The sequence below is a fragment of the Gymnoscopelus microlampas genome (genome assembly GCF_963454915.1).
Source record: "Gymnoscopelus microlampas genome assembly, chromosome: 12".
Classification (NCBI taxonomy): Eukaryota; Metazoa; Chordata; class Actinopteri; order Myctophiformes; family Myctophidae; genus Gymnoscopelus; species Gymnoscopelus microlampas.
In genome coordinates, this window is record NC_139949.1 from 46145591 (window position 1) to 46158090 (window position 12500).

At 41.6% G+C, this 12500-nt stretch overlaps 1 protein-coding gene across 1 annotated transcript in view; it reads left to right on the forward strand.

The window, feature by feature from the left end:
- Positions 1–12500, forward strand: part of LOC311057777 (hexokinase-4-like) — a 58075-nt gene that overhangs the window by 33483 nt on the left and 12092 nt on the right. Inside the window, exons 4-6 of the mRNA XM_084074860.1 lie at positions 8662–8810; positions 9116–9235; positions 10716–10811. Of these exons, the coding sequence (XP_083930986.1) occupies positions 8662–8810; positions 9116–9235; positions 10716–10811 (365 nt within the window). The remainder of the gene's footprint in view (positions 1–8661; positions 8811–9115; positions 9236–10715; positions 10812–12500) is intronic.

The window sequence follows — 12500 nt, forward strand, 5'->3', positions numbered from 1 at the left end:
TGGGTTCAACCCCCAGTAGAACCAAATGTGCAGTTGGTTTGCTTGTGCATCTCTGTGTTGTCCACGACAAGTTTGAGGTTGGCTCACTAAAAGGAAACTACAAGTCAAATGCCTGCAAACTTTCAACCGTTACTGTAATGTTTTCATGTCTTTTACATTGTCATAGTACAGAGAATCAGGCTGCACTGTACATTTAATTAGTCAGGGATCCTACATGACACTGTAGTACACGGTAAAATACTCAGTGTTGATTTAACTCATAGAGTGTCCAAATGGACCCTCCAAGGGTCCATTTGATTACGTTTGAAGACATTTAAAAAGTAGCCTATAGGTTTCATGCCTGTTTATAATGAAGAACAGCTGGTCTGATGACAAGATCAAGGTTCAAGGTGGTCTTTATTATTACATCTTGTGTACAGGTACATAAGAGCAAAACTAGCTTTTGTTCGGCTTCTTCAGATATTGCAGAAGCCTAAGACAAAATAGTCATAAAAAAATAATAAAAAAAATACATATAACATAAATACACAGCGTATATACACAACAGAGAAACCTTTTTGCCCTTTTTCCTAGAGCTTAAGGTGTCAAATAAAGAAAATTACGGTGCAGCGCATTAAGTTCTTTCTCCTGGATTATTGTCATAGAAAGAACTTAAGCACTGTAACCCTCTCTATACGGACCTGAGTTGCAACTGTACTCTGTACTCTCTATTTTCACACATCTCTTTGCCAGCAGCTCTTTGCTAGCTTGTAGATCAGCTATTTTTGGCGAACGTTCCTCCCAGAATTGGGATACTGGGGTTCAAGTGGTTAATGACTACATCCAGGAATTTTTCTCTTCGAAAACCTCTTTCAGTCTGTGAAGAAACTCTTGTACAGAAAGTTGTGGCCAGATCTCACAGTCACAGTGTTCAGACTTTGTTGATCCCTGTAGAGAAGAATTATTGCATTATTTCCAGCAAATAATTAACTTTTTTCTTTAAAGGGTGTGTAAGTGATGTATCTATCTATCTATCTATCTATCTATCTATCTATCTATCTATCTAAGTGATGTTTCTTTGATACAATAAGTGTTGAACAGCTCTAATTATTACTATCTAATTATGATAGTATAGTCATTGCTATAGTTTGTTCAGTAAGGAGGTCTCCCTGTCTCTCCGGCTCTTTAGTAAACAGAAAATTCATTTTCATGTCGGGATACCAATTACTTACATCTTGTGTTTTATTCAAGTAATGCCTCGTCAGGTTTATTTGGTAACGTTGACCGTCAGTGAGATTGCATGTGCTGTTTATGGTGTTCAATTCCAGCTCAAAACACCTGTACACATCATTAATACAGGAGTCCTGCGAACACAAAATATGAAGACATTGTGCTCAGTAGAAACAGTATTGGAGAGGAATGTACATTCAAATAGGCTATAAAATAGATTAAACAGCGTTTGATTTAATAATGTATATAACGTTTGAAAATAATTAGTGTTTCAGCTAGTGGAATCATACTTTATTACGTTACACATTGAAGAGAGAGACATTTAAATGTATGAGAAGTTGAACTTGACAGAGAGAAAAAACAATTTTTCTCTCAGACGACAGAGAGCTGTGTACAATTATTGTTAAATCTAAGGTTTTTGCAGACAATCAGATTGGGTGTTGTTAGGCGGTTGCTATCATCTAACAGGTGGTTGCTAGGATGTTGATGGGGCGAAACAGGTGGTTGCTTAGTTGTAGCAGGCGATTTCTAAGGCAACTTCATTGAAGGACAAGGACTCTATACTGCAATCCAATGAGGTTATCCAGGGCTATATGGCTAAGCCTGTCACAATTATGACGTAGTCGCAATTATTTGACTTAATCGCAATTATTTTGTATTATCGTTTCCATTCTTATGTACACATTCATCTGTTGAAAAAGAGCAGATCTAAGTTCACAATGTGTCACATCGTGATGTGTTGGGAGCTTGTAGATCTGCTATTTCCGCAATTGTTACAAATCTTTTACGGTATAAAATTACTAAATGCATGGCCTGCTCTGGCCTGTTTTGATTATGATTGTGTCATTTTTGTGTATATTTAAGTTATTTGTCCTTATATCTGCCTTGTGCAGTATTTGTTTACACAGCCTAAAAGGCAAACAAAATGTAATTATTATTCTTTATGTCCCAATTTTAAATGCCAAAAATATTAATCGCAATTATTTGCAATAAGCAAAATGTCATGATCGTGTACATAAGTACATAGAAATGTATAAAAACTCAAGTAAATATACTTTGTTACATAAACACAAAGCAGGTGCTCTTACCTTCAAACTGGGAGTGTAGAATTTTTCATTTGAATCCTGTTTATATAGAAGAAATCAGATTATATTAGTGAGAATTGAAGAAATGATTAAAAAAAATGACCATGGACAAAACATTTATTTTTCTTCTTTTTTTAAAAACCTACACATAAGGGTATCCCAATTAATTCAGGTGTGAAATCAGAGATAGGGTTTGCTTGAAGGCAGCCTGAGAGGGTAAAAATCCAAAATATGTGGAAAGATGAAAAGATGCAAAGAGTGGAAGGATGCTCCATGGTCAATGTGTCAGATTTACTATGTTCAGCAGTGCTGTTGAGGAATGCAGCACTTTCTCACATGTGCTGAACTTAATATACGACGCGTGTGGGGGTGGGATCGTCAGAAACCGTGTGGGCCATCTTTAGATTTTGTTGTTGTAACTTCCAAGGAATGCCTTGATTTATAGACGTTTCCAAAGAAAGGTAGGATAATAATAGAATAGAGGTGATGGTGGAAAAACAAAAGCAGTATTTTGTCGTAGTAGCTATCTGTCTACTGTTTACAATTTGTTCAGTTGTAATTATTCCCATGACACACAGACAACAAAGAGGGGAAAAGAACTCCTTTGCCCTGGCTGGCACCAACGCATGCTACTGAATAGAGAGACCAGACAGGGTTGCACATCTGGGGTGTGAAGTGCCTACTGTCGGCTATTGTTTTCCTCAGTAGGTACCAACAGCTAACGTCTAGTATGTACGCCACTTGGCGTACATACTAGACGGAGATGGGGATTGACGTACGTCGGGGGTGAGGAACTGGTACGTTCTTTACGTCAGTGCATTCAGTGCGTTCATAGTTTGACACGTTTCTTACGCGTGATTAGGGCCACAAGAGGCTATTCATCCTCCAGAGGGAAGCAGTGAAGAGCTCAGAGCTCAACCTGACGGATGACATAATCGACAGACAAACCCCCCATCCCCCCTCCCCTTTTTGGTCTCCCCCTCCGTTCCTTATGCTTACATCGAGCAAAACTGGAACAGGAAGTTTGGTGAAATACAATGAAGTCTATGGCAGCCAGCTGGACCAGCTTGTGAACAAACACTCTTTCTGAACAATTGTGTCCTTTGTCAGATAATCGGTTCAGGAATATAAAAGAAGACATATCACAGGTTTTTATCCAATCAATTCGGATTTTTTTTAGCACACTGTATCAATTTTATTGAGGCATCTAAACAGCGGCATGCATCGTCCATAGACTGTATAAAAATTGTCTCTGGCAGTGTTGCCAGATTGTGTGAGAGAAATAAGCAACCAGGTCTGGGAAAACAAGCCCAAAAGAAGCACCGGGGGCCAGGGGTCTTCCCAAACTGATGGGGAGATGGAGCTGGGAGGGGGGGGGGGGGGGGGGCAACATATATTGTATAATTAATTATGTATACAATTGTGTTTCATAAACATACATGTTATTGTGCATCAATACTAAGCTATTAAAAATAATAGACAGATTAATATATTCATGCTTTTATTTTAAACATACCGTACATGTACAGGGTACAGGCCGCACTGCCATTTCTAAACATACCTTATTAACTGAGAACAACAATATGTCAATTGCACAATAATCATGTACATAAGCTATTCAAAATGGACAGAATCATTTATAGATATCATCATTTATTTAATACATAAATGTGGAAAATGTTTTTAAAGATAAATGGACATTTAAAAAAGAATATATATATAACAAATATTTGTATATATATATATATATATATATATATATATATATATATATATATATATATATATATATATATATTTAATTGTCTAATCAAGCAACAATTTCGCAGACCCCCTGCAGTACCTCGCGGACCCCTAGGGGTCGTGGACCCCTGTTGAAGACTTGCACTAGGCCATTATGAGCACTTTAAACCTTTATTGTATACATTGAAAATAGCCGATCTACAAGCTAAAATCTTGAAGTAAAATGTGAAATATTGAGGATTTTTGAAATACTAACAACACAAATCTGGTACGGGGCTCCCTGGCACAAAACATTTTCAGATGGGGGTTAGGGACAAATACATACTAATTTGAGGGTCCATGACATAAACATAATTGAGAAAATTATTTCAACCAGTATGGTTTAAATAATTTTAAAATTGTGAAGCCCAAGTCCAAATAATCAACTACACTTTAGAAAAAAGCCCATAAAACCGCAACCCGCAACTACCAATATTTACAAGCAACTTCACAGAAAAATAAGCCCAAAGTCGCTTATAATAAGTGGACATGGCAACACTGGTTTCTGGCTCGGCAGTATCGCGTACTTTGTGCTCTTTAGACAGCTCAATAAACGTATACAGTGGACACATCGAAAAGCAACACAGCAGAAAACAATGTGTGATATGTCTTCCCTTATTTTCCAGAAGCAATTACTTTACAAAGGTCTCAGTCATTCAGAAATATATTTTGTTCATGAGCTGATCCACCGGGCTCTCATTAACTCCAATGCATTCCACTGAACTCACGGCTGCAGTCTGGCTCCCATGGTGCGACGAATCTGCCCGCTGGAATTGCATTATGTTACCATGACACACTAAAGGTCAGGACAGGTTCCACTGGGGATTGAACCCAGGACCTTCTGCGTGTAAAGCAGACGTGATAACCACTACACCATGGAACCTGATTATTACCCGGCTTCACGCTCTAATTTCTCCATCACTTACCCCGAGTCACTCTGGACAAGCTAAATGCCTGAATTGGTGTCTGATTCATTTAGTTTCCTCCTCCAGGTGTAAAAAAAGTGGTTTGATTTGTCATTCAAGCGTAATCACTGCAGTTTCAATCATTTGTTTATTTTTGGAACACAGTTCTTATTTGACGTGATATTAAACACGTCTGTGGGAATTCAGAATGGTGGAAAAATAACGCGAACCAGGTAGGATGCGTAAATTACATCAGACTTCGGCGCTCTATGGCTGTGGATACAATGGTAGAGCTTGTCTTGCCATGTCTGCAACATGTACAGATCGTGGCTGGGGTGGTGAGTGTACTTGGTCATTCACTCAGGTACACACTGTGCTGTTCGTAAATTCCCTAGAGGGAGGGAAAGCTGACCTCTCATATACTGGACTGTGTGGCCCTATAGTCTACACAGGGCTTGTATTATGTTCCCTTGACACAATAATACACTGGTTCTACTGGGGATCGGACCCAGGATCTTCTGCGTGTAAAGCAGACGTGATAACCACTACACCATAGAACCTAGTTGTTAAGGAGCTTCAGATGTGATAACAACACTGTAGCACATGGTTGAGTCACCACATCAAATGGCAAACAGTTTCTATGGTGTAATGCAGTGGTTCTCAAAGTGGGGTCCGGGGACCCCAGGGGTCCTTCTTGGGGATCCATGGGGTTCCCAGCAAAATGAATTAAGGATCTTTGTTTAACTGCCTTTCAGACAGAGAAACGTGGACTGAGAACAAACAATCTACAACCATCACGTTACCTTGAAACAATAAAGCACAGGTTCTACTGGGGGTCGAACCCAGGACCTTCTGCGTGTAAAGCAGACGTGATAACCACTACACCATAGAACCTGTTTGCAAATTTAATTCAATACACCTTTGTCTCTCAAAGTGGAATAACGTGGTTAAACACAATACAATATATGTATATGTCCTATACAATAAAATCATGAATACATAGATATGAAAATATATCCATCAAGTGCAGTAGGACATTTTACCAAAACATAGTAAAGTCAGTGGTTCAGATACCACACGTTATGTTACTGTACCATGCCACCATAAAGCACAGGTTCTACTGGGCATTGAACCCAGGACCTTTTGTGCATAAAGCAGACATGATAACCACTACTACACCATAGAACCTGTTGATTGGCTGGCTTCACACTCTAATTTCTCCACCTCTTACCCAGATTCACTCTGGATGAGAGCAACTGCTAAACGCCTGATTTGGTGGCCGTGTGAACGGGAACCCTGCTTAATATAGCTACTGACAAAACAGTGTTAAAAATACACAGTGATGATCGGCTTAATGAGTTGCTTAATATAGCTACTGACTGACTACTACTATAAAAACAGTGAACGGGAGAACCCTGCTTAATATCCTGTGTGAACGGGAACCCTGCTTAATATAGACGAAACAGTGTTAAAAATACACAGTGATGATTGGAGATGTCACATACAGTAAGAGACACTGAAACCTGTGGTTGACTGGGAAATCCACAATCATTGGAAAGTGACACAGGCTAGAGTCTTTAGTCTGACTCTGACTAAATGAGAGTCTGAACATCACTCTCATTTCTCCGTCGTCACTTAACTTGAGTCACTCTCGATTAGAAAAAGTGGGTGAAATTATTTGTCATACAAGCTCCATAATCTTTGAAAGTTTCAAGAAATGTGGAAAGAGGTATCTTTCCACAAAACAGTCTGATGGTAGCCAGGGGGAAACTGTTCATGAATCTGGTGTTATGGCTTTGGATACATCAGTATTGATTGATTGATTGATTGATTGATTGATTGATTGATTGATTGATTGATTGATTGATTGAATACTTTATTTAGAAAGACATGGTAAAAGTACATGGAAGTACAATTCACAACAAGGTCCTCTAAACTGGATCGTTCATAAAAGCACTTGGCTTATTTAAAATGAGATCCCTGTGCACTCAAATCATGATGACATTTAAGAAGACATACACATATACACTACTATGCAGAACGTCATACAATCAGTTTACAGGTTACTGGTATGAAAAACAAGAAATATGTACAATAGACAGTTTTAGGGGGAGGGGAGAGGAGGGGGGGGGGGTAGGTTAAGACTTGACTTTGACAGGGGCCAATTTGGAATTGCAGCCTCCTGAAGGTGATTCTCTAGGGCAGTTTTGAAAGTGAGTAGGATTTTACACTCCTTTACTCCTTTGGGTAGGGCATTCCACATTTTTGTTGAATAGCATGAGAAAGAGTTCATTCCCTTGTTTGTGCCAAATCTGGGTTGAACATGATCAGTGGAGCTGCCTCTGGTGTTATGATGATTGTGGTCTTGTGGCAAGTAGAGCTTGCCTGGCCGTGGCTGCAGCAGTGGCATGAATAGATTGCAGCGGGGGTGGTGGGAGTCCTTGCTGATTTGCTCAGCTACACACTGCTGCTCATGTATTCCCTGGACTTGAGGGAGGGAAGCTCACCTCCCATGCCGCTGAGCTGTCAGCGCCATCATCTGTAGGGATTGTATTATGTTACCATGACACAATAAAGCACAGGTTCTACTGGGGATCGAACCCAGGACCTTCTGCGTGTAAAGCAGACGTGATAACCACTACACCATAGAACCTGTTTGTTAGCTGGCTTCAGATGTGATAACAGCACTGTAGCACATGTTTGAGTCTGCACATCAAATGGCAAACAGGTTCTATGGTGTAATGCAGTGGTTCTCAATGTGGGGTCCGGGGACCTCAGGGGTCCTTCATGTGGCTCCATGGGGTTCCCAGCAAAATGAATTAAGGATCTTTGTGTAACTGACTTTCAGACAGAGAAACGTGGACTGAGAGCAAACAATCTACAACCATCATGTTACCTTGAAACACTAAAGCACAGGTTCTACTGGGGATCGAACCCAGGACCTTCTGCGTGTAAAGCAGACGTGATAACCACTACACCATAGAACCTGTTTGCAAATATGAATCAATACACCTGTGTCTCTCAAAGTGGAATCCGGGGACCCCCAGGGGCCATGAGGGGGGGGGGGGGGGGTTCTAGGGGGTCCCCAGTCATTAGAAACATTTTAATCAGCTGGTTAAACTGTTAAAATGGTCCTGAGTGTCTGCGCTCAGGGCCCTGTGATTGACAGACGCTGATTGCTTCTTCCACTTTTTGGTTTTTGCAAAACGCCCACCCAGTCAGTGCTTGGCAGAAGACTGCAGAAGACACATGATAATGGAAATTCACGCGACCGAGATGGTTCATCAGGCTAGTCCTTGACATGAAAATGTTTGAGAAACACTGCACTACACCACACCATAGAATCTGTGTGAACAGGTTCCCCCAAAACAGGTTTTGGAGGAGTGTAGATAAGGACCTCTCATTGCAAGCTCTCATACCGGTATTTATTTATTTTTCACTCTGTGGAATCACTTATTTTGCCATGTATTCCCCTAGTACATGAGTTTGTCACTCCATCACGTGACAAGGTACATTTCTTGGGGAGATATAATCCCCCCCCATCTGTTCCTCAATCTGCCCAATGGTCTCCTCCAACCTAGATGTGTGTCGACCACACCTCCATAGTGGCCATACCCTGTTATTTATCATTCGATATTGATTGATTGATTGATTGATTGATTGATTGCTTGTGGTTCCAGAGAAAGGAGACTTCCTGGCGTTGGACCTGGGTGGAACTAACTTCAGGGTTCTACACGTGCGCGTGGTGGAGGACCTTCAGAGAGTGGTGAAGATGGACAGCAAGATATGTGCCATCCCGCAAGAAATCATGCTGGGGCCCGGAGAACAGGTGTGTGTGTGTGTGTGTGTGTGTGTGTGTGTGTGTGTGTGTGTGACTGTGTGTGTTTGTGTGTGTGCGTGTGCGTGCGTGTTTGTGTGTGTGTGTGTGTGTGTGTGCGCGCACATGCATGTGTGAGAGAGAGAAATCGTTTACTATTAAATTCACATGAACATATCTAGTACAGTATACAGTCTAATCTTATATATGTGTGTGTGTGTGTGTGTGTGTGTGTGTGTGTGTGTGTGTGTGTGTGTGTGTGTGTGTGTGTGTGTGTGTGTGTGTGTGTGTGTGTGTGTGTGTGTGTGTGTGTGCAGTTGTTTGATCACATAGCAGCATGTCTGGCGGAGTTTCTGGAATCCCTGGAACTGAAGGCACAAACTCTTGCTCTTGGATTCACCTTCTCTTTCCCCTGTGAACAGAAAGACATCGACAAGGTCTCTCTCTCTCTCTCTCTCTCTCTCTCTCTCTCTCTCTCTCTCCACACACACTCGCACATGCTCACACGAATTAAGCAATATTACACGAGCGGGTGTGCTTTTACCCTCGAGTGTAATATTGCGATTATACAACAGTTACCAACAAAACACATCCAAATGTATTCATATCGTGGGGCAATTCATAATAAAATGTTTCGCCATTATCCGTTTCCCTGTAAAGAGAAGAGTTTTTGACTGAGACATTAAATAGTCCCTGTAGCAGCGCTTTGAGTTTGAGGCACCATCTCATCAACACAGCTGAGCTATCAATGCTTGCGCAGTGGAATAAATTCCTGTAGGCTATATGCTCCGTCGTACGACCGTGTCACGTGGCCAAAATAACTGATCTACAAGCTGACAATGAACTTGTAGATCGGCTATTTTCGCCGTGCGATACCTGGCGACGCGTTGTGAACTTGTAGATCTGCTATTTTCGCCGTGCTGTTTGTTTTCGTCTGTTTGTTTTCCTACCGTGGGACAGCGTGACGTCACAGCACAGCTGTGCCATATATGGTCTAATCAGGTGCGGACTGCAGTGCGGAGTGATTTATTAATGTGATTAGGCCCGTGCTATCATGCTGGTTTGAAGCACGGCTAGATAGCTATTTCAACCAATCAGATTGCTTGGTCGGAACTACCTGTTGTATAATATATCGTTACTGTCGGGTAGAAACCTCTTATGTCCATATTTTAACTTTAAAATTCATGTCAGATCCTGTGTCGAGGTGAGACATGACCTTCGACACGATCTAAATGTCTCAATAGAAGAGCAGGGAGACAAAATACCAACCACCCCAATTGTATAAGTTATTGTCTCTCTCTCCCTCTCTGTTATCGTACTATCCTACTATCCTACTATAATTCTAGTAACCTCTGTCTGTCTGTCTGTAGTGGTAGGTGTCTGTAGTGGTAGGTGAAGCTACCCGGTTCTCCTCAGTGGCTGGAGCAATTGCTCTGATTTTGCACACAGCCATTGACCATTACCATCTGAACTTAACTGTGAAGCCCGTTTTTCAATTTCATCAAATCTCAGCTTCTTATTAGCGTTTATGTGTCAACCAATGTCGCCTCCCGGGTTGCCAGATCATGTGCGCATATCCCCCCACGGATGCGTCGACCGGGTATGGTCTAGTTGTATTATCATACTCTACCATACAGACTGGACAAAATGACATTTTAGTCATTAAGAAAAAGTTACATAGTGCTGCTTTAAGTGTGTCTTTTATAAGCTGGACAAAAAAAAGTGCCCTTTGAGCGTTTGGCACCATCCTACCTGAAAGCCCCCCATAACCCCAAAACAACCCCCACATACTGTATCGGTGCCGCGCTATGAGCTTGTAGATCTGCTTTTTTTTTAACAGCCAAAGAAATCTAAAAATTACACATATGCGTTCCCGGTCTTAAAGGGTTAACTCATGATATGGCCTTGTCTCCACAGAGCATCCTGATTCGCTGGACCAAAGGTTTTAACTGTTCGGGTGTTGAGGGAGAGGACGTGGTCAGACTGCTCCGAGAGGCCATCCTCAGGAGAGGAGTGAGTGTTTTAGGCTCAACTCGAGTTATTCCAACTGACGGAGTGAGTTATGTGGGAATGAAAGGGTTAGCTGGGGAAGAAGCCTGAAGTCGATCAGCTCCAAGTCCTCCATGAAGAGTTGGCTGAATAACAGCTGGACCATTTACTGCATAACCATCAACTAGCTGAGTTGTAACAGGGTCCATGTGGGGGGGCCGTGTGTCCCCACAGAGAACGCCTTTTGTTTCCGAGGAGCGCTTTAGATATCATGTGTCCATAGTGCTCGACACAGTGATGCCCGCACTGTTCCAACCTACCTATCCGCCATTGAGGTGCTCACTGCTCAAACATCTGCGTTAGGCTATTAGCACAAATAGCGTAGCTGAATCAATGTGAACACGATGGGCTTCTCGACGTGGTTGTGGTAAAGGATTCAAAATTGGGTTGTAAATTACCAGGTTGTTGTCACTAGCTCTGGTCCAGAGTGTTAGCGAGTTCTCTCTAACACTCTGGACCAGACAGAGCTAGGTTGTCATATACAATCAGGAGGATCAAATGACCGCTGCTCCTGTCCAAAAGTCGAACTGTTTCCATCTTGACGCACCCCGGGTGTTGCACCAAAAGAACTGTGGGCGTCGGGGCGTCTGAAGCTCAATGGTCAGCTCTGGGAAGAGGAGAGGAGTGCACCAGCGTGTCTTTGACATAGAAATACATGGACAACTCAAAAGGCGTTCTATGTGGACCCTAGAACGCCCCTTTCCATTTTTTTGTTTTGCTATCGTAGTTCTCTAGTGCACTGGTTCTCAAGGTCGGGTCCGGGGACCACCAAGGAGTCCAAATGGACCCTTACAGGTCTCCTACTCTGCGGGTGTACAGGGTCCATTTGGTTCCATTTGTACACTCAGATTCAGAGTACCTGAGGATTTTACAGTGTCATTTGAGGTCCCAGAGATCTTTTTTTCCTTTTTAATCAAATGGGGGTCTGTGGCCTAATTCATATCAAACTGGGGGGTCCTTGAAATTCAAAAGGTTGAGAATCACTGGTCTGGTGCATTGGTGATGGTTTAAATGTATTTATTATTGAAAATGGGGGTACGAGGACGCCTAGGGGTACACAGAAGTACTGCTATGGAAAAATGGAAAATATACTTATTGACGTAGAAAACGGGCCTTACTGAAATGTTATGGCCACAGATTAAAATAATCTGCTCAGAAGGCACCAATTGCAACTCTTTCACTCCATTTGACTTTCATTCATAACATCATTATGCTGGTTATGGTATGCCATTTCAGCATTCTAAGTAAAATATTATAGTCGGGTAATAAAGGGGTACTGGGTTTCAGAAATCAGGGAAGGAAGGTACTGAAGCCAAAAAAGTTTGAGGCCCCCTTCTATAAAGTATATCCACCCATATCTGCATAAATGATATGGTAATATGGAGATATGTATGGTATTCTATGTCCATATCCCTGGTCTCTGAAACAGACATTATACATGTAATTCAATATATCACCTCTCTCTCTCTCTCTGTCTCTCTGTCTCTCTCTCTCTGATTGATTGATTGATTGATTGATTTAATACTTTATTAGTCAGAAATGTAAACATCACGTGGTACAGTCAGACATTTAGGCTAAAAGGATAGCACAAAAAAGTCCTGGGGACTTGTTTCCATTGTGGTCCTATGTATTCAATTAATCAACATAGCATAA